Source organism: Citrus sinensis, chromosome 3 (genome assembly GCF_022201045.2).
Source record: "Citrus sinensis cultivar Valencia sweet orange chromosome 3, DVS_A1.0, whole genome shotgun sequence".
NCBI classification, from domain to species: Eukaryota; Viridiplantae; Streptophyta; class Magnoliopsida; order Sapindales; family Rutaceae; genus Citrus; species Citrus sinensis.
Genome location: NC_068558.1, coordinates 48148560 through 48171349, shown reverse-complemented (window position 1 = coordinate 48171349; position 22790 = coordinate 48148560). Strand labels below are relative to the sequence as shown.

General features: G+C 35.1%; 3 protein-coding genes across 8 annotated transcripts; 1 reads left to right on the top strand and 2 right to left on the bottom strand.

Moving 5' to 3' along the window:
* Window positions 1–753: 753 nt before the first annotated feature.
* Window positions 754–9496, top strand: LOC102616944 (uncharacterized). Of its 6 annotated transcripts, none has more exons than XR_372052.4 (9): window positions 754–1758; window positions 2000–2188; window positions 2575–2667; window positions 2775–2957; window positions 3039–3141; window positions 3229–3414; window positions 4706–7185; window positions 7913–8704; window positions 8858–9496. XR_372052.4 is itself a non-coding variant. In XM_006491195.4 (9 exons), exons 1-9 carry the CDS (start codon window positions 1504–1506, stop codon window positions 8937–8939), a joined length of 4158 nt encoding a protein of 1385 aa, XP_006491258.2. In that variant the 5' UTR covers window positions 754–1503; the 3' UTR covers window positions 8940–9496. The 6 variants fall into 6 exon arrangements, 4 of the variants coding, with proteins under 4 accessions (XP_006491258.2, XP_006491257.2, XP_006491259.2 ...); XR_372051.4 differs by having other exon boundaries at window positions 8836–9496; XM_006491195.4 differs by having other exon boundaries at window positions 7916–8502.
* Window positions 9497–9611: 115 nt separating this feature from the next.
* On the bottom strand, window positions 9612–14245 carry LOC102616648 (DEAD-box ATP-dependent RNA helicase 31). The gene is made up of 10 exons (XM_006491193.4): window positions 13203–14245; window positions 12991–13097; window positions 12705–12760; window positions 11986–12210; window positions 11356–11562; window positions 11189–11275; window positions 11013–11108; window positions 10577–10792; window positions 10121–10303; window positions 9612–9961 (listed from the first exon to the last, which is right to left on the bottom strand). The coding sequence occupies exons 1-10, from the start codon at window positions 14036–14038 to the stop codon at window positions 9734–9736; spliced, it is 2241 nt and encodes a 746-aa protein (XP_006491256.2). The 5' UTR covers window positions 14039–14245; the 3' UTR covers window positions 9612–9733.
* Window positions 14246–17624: 3379 nt separating this feature from the next.
* Window positions 17625–20296, bottom strand: LOC102627037 (probable trehalose-phosphate phosphatase D). Its single transcript, XM_025092471.2, has 9 exons — window positions 19913–20296; window positions 19464–19604; window positions 19267–19338; window positions 19056–19181; window positions 18899–18955; window positions 18549–18650; window positions 18370–18447; window positions 18118–18258; window positions 17625–17981 (listed from the first exon to the last, which is right to left on the bottom strand). The coding sequence occupies exons 1-9, from the start codon at window positions 20021–20023 to the stop codon at window positions 17832–17834; spliced, it is 978 nt and encodes a 325-aa protein (XP_024948239.2). The 5' UTR covers window positions 20024–20296; the 3' UTR covers window positions 17625–17831.
* Window positions 20297–22790: the final 2494 nt, after the last annotated feature.

The window sequence follows — 22790 nt, the reverse complement described above, 5'->3', positions numbered from 1 at the left end:
TATGTTATTCAGATGATATGATTCCCGTGAGAGAATATAAACAAAATCTAAATTTTCAAAATTTCTTATCATATGATTTATTGTGGATTTTTATAAACGCAGACAGCTGAAATAAATTTATGGCTTTAAAATGACAAAAAAGTATATAAAGGCAATGAGGCTGCGGCCTGGGGACGGTAAAAATATCGGGGTACAGTCTGAATTCGCAAAGATTTGGAACATTCAGATATGGAAAAATTTGGATCCGCATATTAAAAAATGTGGATCCATATGCTAAATTATAGAATCCGTACATATCCAAATTCGAATCCGGATCCGGCCGAAAAAAGGATATCGCATTATTTTTTAATTAAATTATTTACTAAATTAAAATTAAATAAAAATATATAAGTTAAATGAAAAACATAATAGAATTAATTAAAAAACATAAATGAAACTAAAGTAAAAAATAAATTATATATATATATATATTGGAATCCATATTATTTTATGTGGACTTGTAGTGTTTTTTTATTTTATATATGTAGTTTGCCATCACTACTGCGGCCTGCTTCAATTGCCTGCAACAGAAATTGGGCCCAACACTTATATGGGCCTGCATAATTTCAATTGGCTAGCCCAACTCATTAAGGAAAAGTACAAAACGGCAGCGGCGAATAATAAAAATAAAAACGAAAATCTTCTTAAATAAAAAAAGGAAAATGGAAAGAACGGTAAGAGAAAAAAAATTCAAAAATTTTTTAATTTAATTTATTTTTTATTACGTCTGCCCTGTCTCCCTCTTGCTCTCTCTCCGTGTTCCTTTCCCAGATTCTATCATCCTCCCTCTTTCTTTCTCTCTCTGTTTCTATTTCTCAAATATATTTTTTCATTATTTAAAAATAAAAAAATAAATTAGAAACCCTCGAATGCACAAACTTCCTCATCGTCAAAACCTCGCCTCCACAAAGCAATTCCAAATTCCTGTGACCAAACACGCCCTCTCTTTCTGTCTTTCTTCCCGAAACCTAATTTTGATCCGCCCCTCAATCTATCCACCATTTAATTTAATGCCCCAATCCCCTCTTTTACATTTGCTATTTGGTCCCTCTTCCTCCTCACAACTATCTTTATACTTTCCATCGTTGATTCGCCGACGCTTCCAACTTCAAAACATTCTCCTTAGGTTTTGATAAATCTCAACCAATCTGTATCACTAATCTGCTTCTTATTTTTATCTTCAGGGTTTCAGCATATCCTTTTTCTTTACTAATATATTCAGTTTGTTATAAATTTACAATTTTGTATTCTTCTTTAGGTTATATAAATGTCAAAACCTAAAATTCTTCTTACTATTACTTAAGAAAAAGGTTAATAATAATTGAAACTCAAGCATAAAAACAAAACTGATAGACTTTGAATTCGAGAAACTTAGTTTGATCGGCAAGTTGTTTTAGTAGTTGTGGTGGTGGTGGCGGTGACATTTTGGGTAAAGATTAGCAAAGCGAAAATTAAAGGGATTGCATGGGAGAGCATGAAGGGCGGAGAGAGCCACCAAGTGGGCTATTATTAAACGGGTTATTGCCCAATGAAGCGGGTTCAGTGATCCGAGCACTTGACCCGGAACGATGGTTGAAGGCAGAGGAGAGAACTGCAGAGCTTATTGCCTGCATTCAGCCCAACCCCTTTTCCGAAGAACGCCGCAATGCTGTTGCAGATTATGTTCAGCGCCTCATTAGCAAATGCGTTCCTTGTCAGGTTGCCAACTTTTACATATATGTGAGAATTTGTTTATGTTGCGTTGCTTTATTGATTCGACCAAATGAACATGTATTATGTTGAATTTTGTTAATGTTGTATATCCCGGTTTAACTTATTAGTCAAAACACAGGCATAAATAGTTGCAATCATCCTATATTTAGTGAATGTGATGGGATGTTGAACAAATTGGCATCATTTAAGCTTTTGCATTTTCATTTATTTTATGTTATTATTCACTAGTGATTATTTTCGTGTACAGGTTTTTACTTTTGGGTCTGTACCCCTTAAGACCTATTTACCAGATGGGGACATTGACTTAACAGCTTTTAGTGATAATCAAACTTTGAAAGACACATGGGCTCATCAGGTGCGTGATATGTTGGAAAACGAAGAGAAGAATGAGCATGCTGAATTCCGTGTCAAGGAGGTTCAGTACATTCAGGCAGAAGTGAGTTTCATCGTACCTTAGTTTTCTAAAGATTGTGGCTCATAATCTTCCATTCATGCCCTGTATTATTTGATGCAAAATTTCCATCTGATATAGTTTTACAAATTTCAAACTTGTGATTTATTTTAACTGGAGATAAGTTTGGATTTATCCCCTGAAAGTTTAGTTTCAGAGTTGCAATGCTATTCGTTGTGACTGATTGTGGTGATTTATTCATCTGAGAAGATGCTTGGTTGTCCACTAAACCGTTACTATTATTATGGTTATCTAAATTCTTGTTTGTGGATTTTCTGCATAAATTCTAATGTAACCTATATAAGCCCATTTTGCCTCAAGTTTTTTGTTTTGTACTGAATTTAACATTCTTTTTCTGTTATTATTTGTAGGTAAAGATAATAAAGTGCCTTGTCGAAAATATTGTGGTAGACATATCATTTAACCAGCTTGGTGGGTTATGCACTCTTTGTTTCCTTGAGGAGGTCCGTGGTGCATCCTTCAAACTTTGCCATTGAACGTTTCCTTTTCAAATTGTAATCCATTATGCTGATTATGTTTATTTGCTAACTGTTTTTTTCTGCTTAAATAGGTTGATCATATGATAAATCAGAATCATCTTTTCAAGCGCAGCATTATACTGATAAAGGCTTGGTGTTATTATGAAAGCCGAATATTGGGTGCTCACCATGGACTTATATCAACATATGCCTTGGAGACATTGGTTCTTTACATATTTCATGTTTTCAACAATTCTTTTGCTGGTCCGCTTGAGGTGGCTATGTGAACATTTTCTCACTATTTTCATACATTTGTCCTTTTAGTAGGCTGATAGTTTTTTTCTTTCCACTTGTAGGTCCTTTATCGTTTTCTGGAGTTTTTTAGCAAGTTTGACTGGGACAACTTCTGTCTAAGCCTTTGGGGTCCTGTACCCATCAGTTCGCTTCCAGATGTAACGGGTATAGATATTTTGCTTGAAAATTCTAATTTTGATCCTCGCATAAGTGATCGTCAAGCTTGATGTTTCCTCTTGGTCTGTTTTACAGCGGAACCTCCTCGAAAAGATGGTGGAGTGTTACTTCTTAGCAAATTGTTTCTTGATGCTTGTAGTTCTACATATGCTGTTTTTCCTGGTGGCCAAGAAAATCAGGGCCAACCCTTTGTTTCAAAACATTTTAATGTCATCGATCCTTTGCGTGTAAACAACAACCTTGGGCGCAGTGTTAGTAAAGGTGCATTGACAAACTATATACTACAGTTCTATTTCTTTTGTGGGCTTATTATTTGTTGCGATACTGTGATATCATCTGTTCATTCCTCTGGCATGGTGAATGTGATACTATTAATTTTATTTTGAATTAATGTCTTTCTTTTTTTTTTTGAATGGTCTTTGTAATTCTATGAAACATTGCCTGTTCCTATTTTTTAATGTTTTGCTTATTTTTATTTCTTACCTACCATTTTCCAGTGGCAATTTGAACTGTCTTCATGTGGTTCTTTTTTGTAGCCTGCTTGGGCTCCAATGTCCGTTAGCATAAGAAGGTTATATTTTAGTTTAGTTGTGGCTTCATATATGCTAACCTTTTTATGATCGTATGCTATCAATGACATTTTACTATGTTTTTGCTTGGTTACTTTCTTAATTTTTCTTCACAATAGAAAATTTCACTTCTTTACTAGGTGAACTCCTCTGTTGGTCTCCATTGATTCACTTTATGCATCTGGTATCTTGTAGTTCATTTATTCTCAAGAAGGGCATTGTCCAAGAAGTTACCTGTGACTTTTTCTAACCCTCCCACACTTATTGTGGTGATGCTTACTTTTAACAAATAAAATAAAACCATGAGCAGAATAAATACATGGAATACACACAGTAATTTATTTTAAAAAATTTTAGAAGGTTTGGATGGGGATGAGAACCTTATCCACATCAACCCTTTCCATATTATCATTCAAACTTGGGCAACCATGGGTGCAAAATGCATACGCGGCCAGCAGAGCTACGCCCAAGGGGTCACGCTCAGATGATCCTGGATATGTTTATATTAACTATGGAGTTTCCATATTTAAATATTTGTAATAAATGTAGAGGGCATAATAGGCATTATGATGAAGATTATTTGTTTACAAGTGTTTTGTGTTTGTGACTTCGTTGGCTTCACTTTTTCTTTGGGATGGAATTCTAAATGAGTCCACTGTAGTTGTTAATAACCTTCAAATAATCTATTTTTACCTCAAAACATCTTTTATATTCTTTGTATGATCCTATTTTTAGTGTAGCCGTCGATAACCTTCACACATTTTGGCAAAATTCACTGCATCTGTGAAGCAAATGGTATGGAGCATAGACTTATAAGCATGCACAAATACATTTATATGGTCTGAGTTCAATATATTGTTGCACAAATATGGAGTATCGGCTATGAGATTGTAGTGCTTTTGATGTGCTTGTAATTCTTGGTCTGATTTTCTACTATCTGAAATTTTGTAATTTGTTTCCTTCTGTCTATATAAATTGGCCAGGTAACTTCTTTAGGATACGCAGTGCATTTGCATTTGGGGCTAAAAGGCTGGCAAGGTTACTTGATTGTCCCAATGAGGACTTATATTATGAAGTAAATCAGTTTTTTATGAATACCTGGGATAGACATGGTAGCGGTGTTCGTCCGGATGCACCAAGGAATGACTTGTGGCGCTTGCGATTGTCAAATCGAGACCATCAACATGAGCCTGAGAATCTCCACAACAATTCAGGTTTAGGTGGCAAAAGAAATGAGATTTCCATTGGTTGTGAATCTCAAGTTGACAGATCGCATGGTAGTGCTTCATCTCAGCATATTAATAGTCCTGTTGAAAGTACTTTTAGGGTCAGTTCTGTTTCCACAGTTTCTCATACACAAACCCAAAAAAACTATGGTAACTTGAATAGCACCAGGGCTTTTGATCAGGGTAGAAGGGATGCTAGTATTAATCAGAATGCAAATAATGATAAAGGTAACAGAAGTTTTAAACCTGATACAATGATTGGTGACATTAAGGGTAGATATCTGTTTGCACGGACACGCTCTAGCCCCGAGCTTACAGACACGTATGGTGAAGTTACCTCCCAAGGGCGGCCTAAGAAACCCCCAGAAAGTGTAAAATGCCAGATGTCTTCTTCAAAGTTGGAGAATAGTAGAAGGAAGAACTTGGAATCTGATATTTTGGCAAGCCATGACATTAGATCTTCAACTGGCAATCCTTCATCTGTTAGTCACACTGCATCCTGTCAGAGCTTTGATGCTACTGCTGATTCAAACAGTGTGTTTAATAGTTACGGTGATGATCTGGTCTTGGGTGCTATGAGTGAAGAATTTTCTTCTGTTGCAGGGACACAAGGGATGCAACAGGAAGAGCAAGATCTTGTGAACTTGATGGCATCTTCCATGGCTCATGGTTTTAATGGACAGGTCCGCATTCCACTGAATTTAGCTTCTGGTCACTTACCTCTTCCTCTACCACATTCAATTCTAACTTCAATGGGATATTCTCAGAGAAATTTGGGTGGAATGGTTCCCACCAATCTTCCCTTCATTGAGACTGCATCGGGTGCCAACATGCAGTTTCCCCAAAGTTTGGTTTCCTCACCTATAACCCATTTTTTTCCTGGTGTTGGATTGACCTCAAGCCCGGAAGATTCACTTGAACGCGGTAATGAAAATTTTGGTCCTGTGGAAACGAACCCTATGGAGGGTGATAATGATTACTGGCATCAGCAGAACCGGGGTTCTGGTGGCGGATTTGATCTTGAGAATGGAAATTTTGAGATGCTTCGGTCTGACGATAAGCAGCAATCAACTTCAGCTGGTTATAACCTTCTTCCTTCATCTCAGATAGGTGCCTCTGGCAGTGCTAGAAGAGCTCCACATAAATTCAACAAAGATGCCGGGGAGTCAATGAGGGAAGATCATGAAGATTCTTTCCATTATCTAGATAGTAGAGGTAACGAGGTTTACTTTGATGACAGATCTGCCAGCTCAAGATCTATGCCTGCTTCACATACAAGTTCTGTGAGAAGTAAAACCAATTCTGAGAGTTCTTGGGAAGGATCATCGGCAAAGGTCTCAAAACCAGCTAAAGAAAAAAGGGGTAGAAAAATGGCTTCTACTGCTTCTCCAGTGTATGGAAAAGGTAGTAGTGTGTCAGAACATTCTTCTGTTCAGGCTGATGAAGACAACAAAGAATGGAATCTGCTTCCAACCATGGGGTCTGAAATACCAGACAGGAGTGTAGGACTTCAATCCCTTGCTCCTTTACATATTCCAAGGCATCAAATGCCCGGATCTGAAGAAGCTCAGACAAGTGGGTCAGAATCAGTGATTCCGATTGCTCCTGTCCTCTTAGGTCATGGTGCTCGACAAAGGTCCGCGGACAATTCAGAGGTTGTTCCCTTGACCTTTTATCCCACAGGTCCACCTGTTCCCTTTTTTACGATGCTTCCAATATACAACTTCCCAACTGAGTCAGGAACCTCTGATGCATCAACAAGCCATTTTAGTGGGGAAGAGGGCCTGGGAAGCAGTGATTCTGGTCAAAAGTTTGATTTGTCTGAGGGACTTGATCAGTCAGAGGCGTCAAGTACTTCAAGTTCTATGAGAAGGTCTGCTCGTGTCGAACCATTGGAGCACAAGTCTGACATTCTCAACAGTGACTTTCTTAGCCATTGGCAAAATTTACAATATGGCCGGTTTTGCCAAAACCCACGATTATCTTCACCTCTTATATATCCTTCACCTATGATGGTGCCACCTGTCTATCTACAGGGCCGTTTTCCATGGGATGGTCCTGGAAGACCACTTTCAGCCAACATGAATCTTTTTACCCAGCTCATCAGTTATGGGCCCCATCTTGCTCCTGTTACTCCTCTCCAGTCTGCTTCTAACGGGCCTGCTGGTGTTTACCAACGGTACATTGATGAAATGCCAAGATATCGTGCTGGGACTGGGACTTACCTTCCCAATCCTGTAAGATGCATTTGCAAGACTTCTTTCTGCGTGGCTGTTTCGTTTCATTTGGCTTCTCTATTTAATTATGTTTGCACTGTGCTTCTGTGTTTTTGTTAGCATACAATGGTATTGCTTTGTTTCACCTTTATCTATCGCCCATCGTTTGCCAAAAATGTTGTCTATACACGCATTCGATTGGATTAGAATTTTTCTTTATAGAAGCATATTGCTTCTTGTTCCTGAATCATATTTCGGGTTGGGCACTGATTAGAACCTTGGTGAAAGGCAGTCCCACATCCGAGTTGGGCACTGATTAGAACCTTGGTGAAAGGCAGTCCCACATCCGAGTTTGTGTATCTGGATTAAGTTATTGGTTGCCAAAGACTGATTCATTTGCATTGTGGCCTTGATATTGTGTGTCATGTGGTCTAGAGAATGTATACTGGTGCCACAAGTGAAAGGGTGAAGTAGAGAAGAGTTGTAATGTTACATATGATTTTGTCAAATTTGCAACATTCAGTTCTGGGTTTTTTCATGTGTATTGAATGCTGCTTTCCTTTTTTTTTTTAATATAAGTGACGGTCAGGAATCTAGAAAGCAGCCAAGCCTGGCCATTAGTGTTGGTGTGTTCTCAGTTCGTTTACGTTTCATTAGTGACCTTACTGAGCATCTTTTCTCATTTAGCATTTAGATATTTACAATGCTATTTATCATTGATCAATGTTTTTGTTTTCTTTTCTTTTAGAAGGTTTCTCCAAAGGACCGGCATTCTACAAGTTCAAGAAGGGGGAATTATAGCCACGATAGGAGTGACCACCATGGTGAGAGAGAAGGGAACTGGAACGTTAATTCAAAGTCACGAGCTTCTGGGCGCCACAATCGCAACCAAGTTGAGAAATCAAGCTCAAGGCCAGACCGGTTGGCAGCGAGTGAGAATCGGTCTGAGAGGCCTTGGAGTTCTCAGAGACATGACACATTCCCCCCATATCACTCTCAAAATGGTCCATTGCGCTCCAGCTCCACACACAGTGGTTCCCCAAATGTGGCATATGGCATGTATCCGCTATCAGCTATGAACCCCAGTGGGGCGTCATCAAATGGACCTGCTATTCCCCCTGTTGTCATGTTTTATCCTTATGATCATAATGCTGCATATGCTTCTCCCACTGAACAACTCGAGTTTGGCTCTCTTGGACCGGTGGGTTTCTCAGGTGTGAATGAAGCGTCACAGCTTAGTGAGGGAAGCCGATCAAGTGGAACAGTTGAAGATCAAAGGTATCATGGTACCTTGGGTCAACAGTCTTCACCAGATCATCCTTCTTCCCATGTTCAGAGGTAGTTGGTCATTTTGTTCCTTCAAGATATAGATTAATGTAATTGGCTTCAATAGTGACCTTTGCTCATGAGCAATGGTCCACACGCCAATTTCTGATTCACAACGGTGCTAGTAAGCTGCAATATCCATAAGCCTTGCCTGCTTACAATAATATTGAGCTGTGCAAAACAGCCAGCGGTTGCTCATTTATCAATTTGGCAGGTTGTGTTTAATTGTTTATGAAATTACTTTAGAAGTAAATATATATTTGCTTGTTATTCAGTTTTTTCATTTCGATTTTTTTTCTTGATTGGGATTGTTTTGTAATGGCTGTTGGTTTGTTGCCTTAACAGGGGGCTTTGATTTTATTGCCAGATCAGCGGCCCGGAGGAATTATCAATGGAAAGATGTGGGTTTTCATCTTGAGCTTCAAAACGAGGGAGAAAATGGTGGGTGAAAACTTTGATGAGAAGACTCGTCGATTTTCTTCTCTGCCCTCAGGCATGCAAGGGAGATATGGTTTTCCAATGTGACCAATCCTTTTAAGGTTTCTCCTTGAAAACTACCCAATCATGCTACTTCGTGCATGTATGTACACTATGAAGCCCTCAGGGAGTGGTGACTATGCAGCACATTGTCTAAACTGCTTTGTTTTGAAGGATGTAACAGACTGATTGGGCTGCACGTACTCGGTAATTAGGTTTTCATATTAGGATTCCACACACTTGTAACTCCACTGAAATACACTCAGGTTCAGAAGTTTAGGAATTAATCGGGTCATAGTTTTTGTTACTTCATGATTTTATTTCACAGGATATGGTAGCTTTTCGATTCATAAAGGATAACGCTCAGTGTAGTAGATTTCTACCATGAACCTTCATTTAAAAACGGACTGTGTAACAATATACCCATCAAGAAGATGAAGTTAGATGTAGTAGCTTGTCTCTGTTGATGTCTGTTGTAGTTGATTGCTTCAAGCTTGAAAGATGATCGGCTGATATTTGTTATTTTGCATGTGATTATTGTTGCCTTAATTCAAGAGAGCTGTTTCTTGCAACTGGGAAATCTCTGTCCCTTTTTACCGTATGAGGTTCTCTTCATTAGATGGTTTGGCTCCAACGCGCAGAAATATAATAAATAAATGTTGAAATTAGATGGTTTGGGGATGAAATTTTCTTTTCCCAATCGTCTGTCCACAGAGATGGAAGTGATTTGTAAATATGATGGAATTCCCTAATAAGAAAACCCACTCTATTTAGAACGCAAACCAGGGATATTCCTAAGGCCCATCTTGCCTAGAACAAGCTTGGGAATGGCTGGAGGATTATCAAGCCCCATGCTTCGGCTATATTCATTTGCAAGCTCCACAAGCTTATACTTATCCCGTCCCACTTTCTTGTTGGAATTATAATAACCAAGCCAGGCCTGGTATGCTGCTTCTTTGTTCTTCATCTCCACATGTGAGAGTGCACGTTCCACCTGTTGAATTTATGTTACTACTTTTCTGAGAATAAAAATTTTTCTGCTATTTACTTGCCAATACATAAAATTATACTTTCACTCTTATTTTATTTTTAATTCACCGTCATTAAAGAGACACTATGGATAGAAAAGCCAAAGAGGAGCATTTTACTTCACCTTCTTCTTTGTGTCCGGATCAACTGAAGGTACAGGAGCTTTCAATATTGGCAAATCCTTGATGGTAGATAAAAAGAATTCCTCCCAAGGTGCAAGTAGCAATATGCCTTGCCCTTCTTTACCCTTACGTCCAGTTCTACCAAGTCGATGGATATATTGTTCTCTATCAGATGGCAAGCCAACCTGAAATTGCAGACAATAATTGCATAATATTATAACCATAATGAAATAAAGTTGCACATTTTGTGTGGATATCCAGAACACTAGAAACATCCAAATGCTGTAAAATAAATTTATAAACAGAGTATCTAATCTTTCTCTGGAAAAATTGAGAAGAAATCCTACGGTTTTACAAGGTTGACAAGCAAGAAAGAAGGGAATAGGGGGATTCGTCACTATGCTGCTCATAATCTCAAAGATGTGACATGGAAAAACAAGTAGACCATTTCCCATTACCTGAATGACAAGGGTAACATCAGGATAATCAACCCCACGCGCAGATACATCAGAAGTCACAAGTATCAGACCCTTTGACTTCCGGAATTCATCAGAAACCCTAGTTCTATAACTCTGTGGCTTTCTAGAATGTATCTCTCTAACATTCAACTTCAGCTCACCAAGAAGATCAGCAACCATTCTGGTTACCATAGCAGTTGTGCAGAATACAAGCACCTGGAGAAATCAATTGGAATTTTGTCAAAAGAGAGAAACCGAACCAAAAAAAAAAAAATGTAATTTTCAGCAACACTTGAAAGCTGAAAAAAAATATATCATTCTTAATACTAAACAGAAATATTTAGATATAGAATATATTTATAATGGTAAATCATATTTCACAAGAACCAGAACAGGTACAATTACATGGATAATGGACCCATGGCTAAATGTATACCTTATATTCAGGGTTATCAGCAACATGCTCTCTCAGAAGAACATATAGAAGAGGGAAGTGTAGATCTAGTGGGGCAACTAAATGCATCTGTCTGACCTGAAAAATCATCAAAATTTTAATAATTGAGTTACCAAGAAAATTCAAAATTTATTGGGCAGAGTCATCAAAAAGCATACCTGCTCATGTGTTTCCTCACTTCCCTCTTCAACGGTATTGATAAATTCATGATCTCTTTTCAAAGCTATATGACAAATTTGACGGACCTTCATACCATAAATCACCTTTTAGTATTTTCTTTAAATTTTTTAGGCATACCAAAACAACCAGAATATAAAAAGTAAACCTCTTCAGGAACAGTAGCAGAAAAGAGGAGTGTTTGTCGTTGTTTTGGAACAGCAGCAATTATCTTCTCAATGTCTTTACGAAATCCCATGTCCAATAAATGATCAGCTTCATCAAGTACTAAGACTTTCACACCCATCAGCCTTGTTGCAAATCCTGCAGTGTTCTCAATATGGTCTCTGAGCCTTCCAGGTGTAGCGACAAGAATCTGTGAGTTTTGAATGCGTGAAAACACAAACATGGCCCAACTATCTCCTGTGCAGATATTAGCAGGTGTACTAACAACATTCATATATGCAGTAGAGGACCCAGTTTCTGATTGGTCCACAACTGGGAATCCTCATTAATAAAAAAAAGTTGATTGAAAAGAGAGAAACTATACATCCAGCTGCTGAGACATTCTACGTGTCTCATTTTGTTCTCAGTGCATGACATTCCAAGAGTTCTAGAATGTCTCAGACAAGTTGTATCATTATACGACATTCCAAGAGCTCAACAATGTTTCAAACAATTTTGACCAATAGCACAGATAAAAAATTTGGATTGTTGGATATGCTATGAGGATACAATATATGATAGGGTGTCAAATTTTAACATGAAGGCTATCCCATGCTGATGATAAGAAAGTCACCTGGCAAGGATTAGCTTGCATACGCTTCTGTTCTAAAGCAAGTCTTGTACCTCCTATCACAACTTGAACTCCAATAGATGGATGATACTTCAACAAAGTACTAGCTTCAGTAGCAGCTTGAGTTGCAAGCTCTCGGGTAGGGCATATTACAAGCACAAGAATAGGGGGCCGCTTTTGGTCACGATCAACCGGAGGAGATTTTATGACCACTTCAATAGAAGGAAGCTGAAACAAAGAACTTCAGATAAGCTAAATTGAATGACTCCATTCATCTCCTATCTGAGTGTAGTAAACAAAGACAATCTTATTATTCTTCAAAGGATTCTCAAAGATTTCGAGAGGACAATGCCAATCAAAGTTCGTAAAATGGCAATGCTTTCAATTTCTAGCAATGAATCCCTCCAAAAATTAAGGACAGACTCAGAATTAATATATATATATATATATATGAAAGACCAAACAATTACTGTACCCCTACACTTCTATTTTCCTATTTTTTAAGGGTACTGTGTGGTTTTCAGTAATTTTTCAAATAAAGATGCCTCAAACATTTGAAAAGCCAGGTGCAAGTCCAAAATGATCAATGAACCTGCAAGGACCAAAAAGTGAATGACTTATGGGTGGCCCAGGGTGGGGATCCCTCAAACAGTCTTCCATCGGTTTAGAGATTAGCAAGCAATTGTGGCTTTTAAAAAAAATAAATGAATAAAATATCTTACCAAAAATGCTACAGTTTTTCCAGTGCCTGTCTTAGCCTTAGCCAGAACATCCTTACCTGGAAACAGAATCAGAATAAGGACTATCATCTTTACGAAAATGCACAAAATAAAATCAAGAAAACCAAATACGAATACCAAGGTTGATGGTCATTCATCAAGAATCACAGCAATTACTAACAATCACCAGTTATCATGTCAATAAACAATTCCTCAGGAAGCAAAAATTGACATTAACAAAGAAGATTCTGATCTCTGAAGTTACAAAACAAATTAGAAAAAAGTGAACCTTTAAGTAAAACAGGAAGTGTTGCCTCCTGAACTATGGTCATTTTCTCATAACCAGCATCCTTGATTCCTTTCAGCGACAAGGCAGAGATTGAACATTGATCAAATCTGCAGGCATGGAAACAGGAGACAACATTGGTCACTGAGAATTACTGAAAGTCTCCGCTATAGTAAATACATACTTAGCAAAAACCAAGCTTTTAAAAAACGTACCTGCTCTCACTCATAAAGGAGTCATGCTTGCCGGGTGAACTTATGGCCACACTCATCCCACCATTTTCCTTATCTAATCCAATCAAACTCCTAGCATTGTTCCTCAAAACACTATCATCATCGTCGTCGTCATTGTCACTAACTTCCTCACTAAGCAAATCCCTAATGCCACTCATACCTCTCCTCCTCTCTTCACCCACATCGTTTTCATCATCATTCGAAAAACGAGTTTTTCTTCCCACATTACCAGCCTCCAATTCACTATTAGACCTCCTACTAAACCTTGAAGTGTTGTTACTAATATTATTCCTTGAAAATGAGTTAACCGAATTCCGATTACCTCTCCTACTAGAGTCGTAAGAGTCGTCCGAATCACTCTTTCTTCTCCTTTTCATTGAATAAGAACCTCTGTTTTCTCTACCAGATCCCTTTCTGAAATCTGAAACGTCATCGTCTTTACTAAAACGTTTATTACTATGAAACGAGTCGGTCCGTAAGTCACTGACCCAATCACTTAGTTCCGCTTCGTCATCAATTAAATTCTTAGAACCGCGAATTTCTCCTGCTCTACTACCTCTACGACCAAACTCAGAACTGGCCGCGGGTCGAAACGGACGAGTCGATAATTTCCGCAGGCCGAGTTGTTGTTGTTGTTGTTGTTGGGAGTTAACGCGAGTGGGAAGCCCTAGGTATTTGAGTTTGAAAGGGAAGATCCGGCGGAAAGCGGGTATGGCCCGAGAAGAGTTTACAGAAGGTTTCAAATTCATCGAAGGGAAACGGGTGGCTGAAAGGGGAGGATTGAGGAGGCGTAGATTAGGGAATAGCTTAATGGGCATAATATTATCCTGAAATGGCGAGCTTTCTCACTTGAGCATTTTAAGAGGCAGGGTTGTTACTTGTTATAGTTTAGGGTTTAAGATTTTTATTTTCCCTGCAGAAGCTAGAATTGCGATAGGGTTTAACGGTAGCGAATGGCGAAGGCTGGCATTTTACGACATCGTTTGGATTGCTGCTGTGCGCACCGTTTTCTAAATGGGAACTCTATTGGAAAAGAAACTTTGGGTGCTCTAGGATCAATATTTGTTTATCATGATAATTCTTTTATTTATTTATTTATTTTTAAACTAGAGCCCGTTTAGATTACACTAGGGTTAGGGATTGGAGTTTCAACTGTTATGTGACACTGACATAGTGGATGATGAATTTTATTATTTATAATGCAATTATGCTGCGTTTACTTTTTGGATTGGAGTGGGAATCCTGAGGAGTGGGAATTCTTGGATTAGAAGTGTGGAGTGGGAGTGGGAGTATGGTGTTTACTTAGACTAAATGAAAGTATGGATCGTCAATCAGAATCCTAATTATTTGTTTACTTTGTCTTGGATTGAGAGTAAATTTTTTTAAATTATAATTTTATCCTTATGTATAGAATTATAATTTGTAATTAAAAAATTAATAAAAAATATATTTGGAAAATAAAATAAATATTTTATTATATTTATAAATTAATAATCATTACTAATATTCTTAATTATGTAAATCATAATTTTTTTATTAATTTTAATTTAAATTATGTGAATAAAAATTATTAATAATAGCAACACAAATGAAATATTATTATTGATAATATAGTTCAAAATTAATATTTTTTTAGAATAAAATATTTATTATTATTAATTAAATAATTAATTAATATTTATTAAAATTAATGTTTAATATTATTAATTTAAATATAATATTTATTTTATTAAATTTAATAAAATAAATATGATATAATTATTATTTTTAATAAATATGATATTATTTATTTTATTAAATATTATTTATTTATTTTTATTTTAATTATAAGGATAAAATGGGAAGAGGGGGGAGTGGATTCCCACTCCCACCTCCCCCCATGGGAGTGGGAATCACATTCCCCACTCCAAAATTGAGTGGGACCCACGGATTCCCACTCCCACTCTCCTCTTTTTTAAAGTAAGTAAACACTGGAGTGGGAGGAATCCACAATCCACACTCCCACTCCAGCAAGTAAACACTACCTTAATGTCAACGGTCGTCTAATGGTGTTTTGAGTGTTATTTCTTGTATTTCTCATTGAATATTTTGATCCTGCATAGGCAAGTATATTCACGGTTGGTAAGTTTATCAATCATCCATGAATATATACTCATGCTCAGTGATTGTATTATAGTAATGGAATGTTTATTTCTGTGGTTGAATGAAGAAGAATCGAAAATGAGAATCATTGATAGTATTTATTTGCTCAAAATATGAAGGAATGCGAATGAAATTTAGGAATGTAAATTTCATTATAATTAACACTATAAAGTGTATATTTAATAAATATTAAAATTATCATTTTTTACTTACAATATTGATAATATTAACAGTTTATCATATTGATAAATCCCTAACTCATTTTATGAATTGTCTATTTTTGTTTACTTTTTAAGTATGATTTTTTTTATAGGTAAATTGCCAGATTCATGATGCTTGGATCGGAAAAATGAACATGAAATTTAGATTTCAGATACTCAAAAGCCTTTGGAAAAATTACTAACCTTTTAAGCCAACATTAATTCCAAACAACTGAGACCATGCTACGTGTCTGAAATTACTTGCACCTTATTGCACTACGTTTAATACTCATCAATCTAATAGTTTAACCACCTTCACAAATAAGCCAATGGAGGGTCCTAATTTGACTTCATTTGCAATAATTGATTTGTTGAATTGAATGATGTATAATGGTTGCAATTTTAGACCTTGGATGTATTAGTAAAGATCATCTAAAGGTTATGATCGCAAGTTCAAAAAATATATATAATGCAAATGCCCACACTTGATCAACTCAAATTTTGCATATAAAAGTAAGAGTCTCGCGATTTGGCTGGGAGAAATTTGTAGAGCATTTGTTGAGAATTTCTGGTAGAATTGAGAGGTGAGTTTGTAGAGAAATTAGATGTAAATTTGGAGTGAATTGAGGGAAAATTTATTCTCTTCTCATTTTCTTTTACTGTATTCCATAAATTTATTAAATAAAATGATTGTCTGGCTTGTCAATATAAGTGATTAATTTTTTAAGTTAACGTGAAGGGTAAGCTCAATATTTAAAATTTTAAATTAATTAATGTCTCGAGTAAATTTTAAGTTTATTGTTTTTTGTTACGTGTTTTTAGTTTGTATTTTCTACTTATTATTTTCATTATATATTTATTTGTAAATCTAGATTCCTTTTGGATCAATGTGGGTATTTAGACATAATGTTGACACACCAATACGATAATATGAACACTATAATATGATTGTAACACATTATGGGGCAAAACTATGTTGCAACTGTGGTATGGTACCACAGTTGCAATCAGTCATTGGATCCACAGTTGTACAGTTGCATTTGTTGGATCCAATGATTGAAAGCAACTGTGGTACCACACCAAAGTTACAACATAGATGGACCCCACATTATGTACTATAATCTCCATATTTATTCATAGAGTGGTTAGTTAAGAACTAAGTCATATAATATGCAAATAGGTAAGAGAAATGTAAAATATAAATATGAGAGAGTGTTATGATTATAATTTGAATACCAAGAGTTGATCAAGTAACCTTAGCATTTTTTTTAATTTATACTATTCCTTATTAATTTTTTTTCTTATAATTATATTTATTTAATAATTAAAGATAATTATATTATAACTAGGCGCTCTTGCTTAGTATTCCAATCATCATCATCGTCATTATTGTTAACAACAACAATAATTTTGAATAATAATTATTGTCATCATCACAATTATTATAATAAATAATGATAATAATCAAGTAAGGCCATTTTCATAATTTATAGTAATTCCTTTTGATTCTAAAACAAAGGAAATACAATTCAGCCCATTTTAATTCATATAACTAAAGTAAATAATTTATTTTGGTTTCTATTCTCCACTCTTATTATAGTCTATTCCGATTCCAATCTATTTCGATTACCGATTAGTAAACGCATTATAATTGTCAATCAATGATTGGAGATATAAGCACTTTCATTATACTCAATAAGGGAAAAAAAAATTTTTTACTAATACTCGGATAAGGGCCCCCCCCCCCCCCCCCCCTAAATACATATTCTTCGGGTAATAGGGGTAGTTAATTAGGGTCTGTTCAAATACCATTTCTTATTATAAGCATTTACATCATCATCATAATAATAATAATAATAATAATAATAATAATAATAATAATGGTGGTAATAGATTACAGTACAAGAGAAGTTGTGATTATGCAAAATCAAGCTCAATTTATATGCAAATTAAAATCAAGATGAACATTTTGATAACCATTCTTCATAAGAAAATCTGACTACAACTTAAATAAGATATATTAATTAGTAATAATTCTGTAATATTAAATTATCATCTCCTCCTTATTCTATCTCTGTTTAATTGCACTATATTGGTAAAAGGGAGTACATAAACATATCTTTTTGTATAATCGCCTTATCTACGCACAATATGCCCCCACTCATTGTGCTAATTTGCTAAATGAAAAAACATGCAAACTAGCAACTGATGAGTTACAAATAATATGACCCCTTTGACTTTGAGCTCCTATAATTTTCTCCAAATTAATCTAGGGAATACCTAAGCTTTTCTTCCACCTAGCAAGACGCCGTAAAAACGACATCACCTCATCTGGGTCACGTAGAGAGTACAAAGCCTTTGTCTCCCTTGGAACAGAAGAAACAATAATGGGATATCCACGTCCCATGTGACGAATAACCTGTACAATCGTAAACACATTCAGAAGATATAAGCTATTAATTATTAGCCAATTAGTTTCCTATTTCCTTATAATTTTGCTTTCAATTAAAAAAGAAAAAAAAAAGTGTGTGTTAGTGTCATTAATGATTTGTAACCTTGAAAGCATCCTCGTCAGTTTTGTCATCTCCTATGTACAGTGGGAGGAAATCGCTTGCGTTGTTGAATCCAAAAGTATCAAGCAAATACTCCAAAGCTCGACCTTTGTCCCAGTCGATACAAGGCCTAATTTCCATTACCTGATTTGAGAAAAGTGATACATTATACAATAATTATTCAAGATTCTTGATGTTCATAATATAGCATCTGAATGATACAATAGTTGAAGAAAACCTAGAACGTAAATATACCTTTTTACCCCCAGATATGCGAAAATTAGGGTAAGCTTCCACGATTGAATTGACCATCTCTTGAAGGGTGTTTATGTCCTGTGAATTAATTCAACAAGTAAACTTAGGATATTGAGTTTGATAAATTAAATTGTTGGTTGATTCGTGGTATGAAACTAAGATTGTTGTTGCAATATTACATCTTCATCAACACGTCGAAAATGCACAGAAATGCAAAATTTGTTGTCTTCAACCGTAGCCCCTTTGATCGTCTTGATTTTTTCTTCCAGTACTTGTATCATCTGTACGAAATATCAAAATATAAGAAGAAATATCCAATTATAAAGTGAGCAATAGAGGTCGTATATAATGAGTGACATATATATATATATATATATATATATATATATATATAATTTTTAGTATTTAATTATTTAATTATGGTTTGTAGGTAGACCGATCGAGTAAATTTAAGTCTAGGTTATATAACTTAAAAATGAAATTCAATCTTAGCTGCTCAGACTTTAGAAAAAGAAAAGCGAAGCGTTACCTCTTGAATTTGAGGCAAAAATTCTTGTGCCGGTTGGAAGTGAACAACTTCGTTACCCTACAGAGTAAAATCAAATTCTAATTAAATTAACAAGGTAATTAAGCATCATCAGGGAGTATTAATTTGGTTGAATGTGCATGCCACAGGGATTCAAAACCTGTTCATCAACAGTTCTAGTCTCGTGCTTGGGGTTGTTTTGCTTCAAAGAACCCGCTGGGGTTGATATATCCATCCCATGGCTCCCAGCGTATACCACATTCTTTAGCTGCACAAATCTGCTCACCTACATTTATTGACAACAAAATATGTACTTAATTGTAAAAGTAACTAGCAATCTCTGGATAAAAATAAACATAAAACTTAATTACCTTATCGAGACATCTCCCGCTGACAATTGCCGTAGGAAAAAAATGTGCCACTTCATGTACTGCCATTCGCATCTGCAATTATGTATAAGATATAACAACACGCATCGAACCATTAGCTCCGTAATTGCCATTGTTAGGTGAACATTCTTGTACCACTAATTTAATACGGCTAAAGAATATTTATGCGTGTATATTACAGTATCAGACATGAAAGCTTTGTCAGGATCTTCAACGATTGGTGACAATGTGCCATCATAATCCAAAAACACAACTATCTTTTTCCCTTTTGCTGCTGCTACCATTCTATCAAATGTGTCCAAAGCCGAAGGATGCTTTGCCTGGAATCACCACAAGGATATCAATTATTAACACACGGATCCCTCTAAGTTACATGCATGTACCTTACAACCCTCTCACATGAATAGTATTCATACACTATTCATGTGAGAGGGTTGTAAGGTACATGCATGTAACTTAGCATTACCCCTAACGCTATTGATGAACAAAATGGTGTCGAAAAAGAATGGTTGATCGTTTTTTTTTCTTGTTTTAAGTGATATTAATGAATGTCATTAATACGACAAGATCATCTCCTAATACGAACACTTTTAAGTAACAATGTAGTGAATGAATACAACGCGCTTACCAGCCACGCGCTGTACGAATCCAAAATAGCAGCTGGTTCTCCATTTTCATGGCATATTTCTTTTGAGATGGAGTCCGCGTCTGAAGGCTGTGATGGTGACCGTATTCCCATTTTCAGATGAAACGTTGACGATTTTCTGCTGCGCTTATTAATTTGCCAAGATATCAAATATAATATGTTAGTGTGTGTGTGTGTGTGTATAAATATATATGCGATGAAGGTTACCAAAGTATATACATATCGCCTCACATGCTATTTCTTTAATTTACTATAAAAATAACAATGTTTTTAGGCTGCATGGTATTATCTTTTTCAAAAAGTTAATTGACCGAGTGGGATAATAGAAGCGAATTGATAGGATTGAAAAATATTAGCTAGATATCGTTTGTGTATGAAACAAGGCCAATATGATTAGCTTAATACCAAACAACTTAACGAAGATAGTCCCAAAGAGAAATTTTAAAGAGATTTTCTTTATTAATCAAAGATTTTTGAAAATAATAATAAGACTTCTATGGAGTAAACTTACTTACTAAGTTAATTTAAAAAGAAAAACTAATGCACATATTTTAAACAGAAAATATCAAAATACTTAAAATAAAAAATTTAAAAATACATATAAACAAAATACTACATCATTAATTAATATTTGAAACTAAATATCGTATAAATAAATAAGCATTCTGTATGTTAGGGTTATCGACAAGTGTAAAGACTAAAAGGTACCTGGCCTAGATATCAAAAATAAAAACAGAAAAGTAATAAGTAAATTTAAAAAAAAAACAATTCTAAAATCAAAATAACTCATAATGTATCGTCGGTTAGAATACCTAGATTATCTTAGCAAAACTTTTGAGAAACTTTACTTTTTAAAATAAAAAGTATAGCTTCAAAATTTACAGAAAAAGACCAAAATTACAGTAACTTCGTTGGAGTAAAGAAAATTGACAAATATTATTAGAATTACAGAGTTTTGGTGCTTTTTAAAATATTTAAATACAATACGCGTATAGTAATGATGAGAGAAGATTTTATTATGTTCTTTCCTGAGTCTCAGAGAACAAGTCTGTTATTAAAATAAAAAATATATATATTAAAAATTTTGACTACCAAAAAAAAAAAAAAAAAAAAACTCTGCCAGACTTTTACCTCAAGTAGAATACTCTTCCGTATGGAGAATAAAATATTGCCCTATGAATAAATCAACATGCAAGAAACATTAACAAATTAAACAAAAGCAAAAACAAACGATCAGCAACCGATTATCTCATTCGTATGTTACTTCTGCGACTGTTGTTCAATCGAATAATGTTTTTGAAAACGTGAAACACAAAAAAAAAAATCTAAACTTTTGTGAATATTTACAGAAGCAGCAGAAGGAGCAGATAAAGAAATTAATCTTCGGAAAGAAAATTAAATAACGTTACGTACCCTTGACTGAATGAAGCTGATGATGGCTTGCGTTTGACAGAAACTGAGAGAGATGCCAAAGCTGGGGAAGAGAGAAAGTGAGTGAGGAGACGAGTGTGTTAGCGTACGGTTATTTATAGGAAAATTTTTGACGTACTTGTTATGGTGTTGTTTTAATTATACACGTATATGTATGTATATGTATATGTATATATATTTTATTTTAAAACCGACATTCCGAAAAGGAAAAAGAAAAATAAATGCTGTTGGCATTAAAGGTTAAGACGCGCTTTTCACGCTCTAATGATATGAAAAACAAATCTACTCAGAATATATATGGCAGGGATATATATATTGTACAACTTTGATTTACATGAGCATGATATTTTTTTGGCCTTAATTAACAATTGAGGACTATTAAGGAAAGTAGAAGAAAGATTGCATGTATGTCAATTGAGTTGTCCGAATTTAATGAGCGTTTAGTTGCTTTTAAATAATAATAATCATCATCATCATCATTATTAAGTATTATGGAATCATAAAAAAAAAATAAAGTTAGTCCTTAATTTATTGGTTAAAAAATAAATGCACATCTTACAAATGCGATCGCTTCTCAATATTTTTCAATGAACTAATAGCTCGTTTGGCGTATCTATTGCCCCACGCCTATAAAAGAGGACAAATTTTCTCCTCAAAGCTGCGCCAAATATGACTTAAAATGGTCGTGATCGAAAGAATATAAATGAACATGACTATGAGCAATAAGTGCATGTCTTTAAAAAGTTGTCGCTCTCACTTAATTTTCTGACAAACTCAATGCTGCGCCAAATGGGACTTAAAATGGTCGTGGCTAAAAGAATATAAACAAACATGACTATGAGCAATAAGTGCATGTCTTTAAAAACTGTCGCTCTCGCTTCTCTGACAAACTATAATCGTTTAGAAAGAATAAGTAAAAGCGGAGATGAAAATGAGTAGTCTTAAAATCGTGATTGCTCCCACTCCAATAATTTAAATGGTCTTAATAAAATGAGTAAAACGTAAGTCAAAATAAGTGGTAATTGCACAAACTAGGTCTTTAAAACAAAAACAAAAAAAAGGTTAAAATGAAAATTAACTCATTCAATTAATAAATAAGAGAATTGTCTTTAAGTACGGAAAAATTAATTAAATGAAGAGGTGATTTGATCATACTACTTAAAAAATAATTTAATGGACGAGGAAATACATAAGAGTGATTAATAATCCATGTAAGAACTAAGAAGCAAGTTGAGTTCTTTAATTATAATGTATTTTATGTAAGATTTATGACAAATATTTTCTATTTTTTCGGTAACATTACATATGATAAGGTAAATTTATATCATTACGCCTCACACGTATGCTTTTTTTTTCACATCCTAATAAAGTTTACTAATCAAACCAACTATTGCCGACATATCAATGGCAAGTAATCCATGTACGTGTC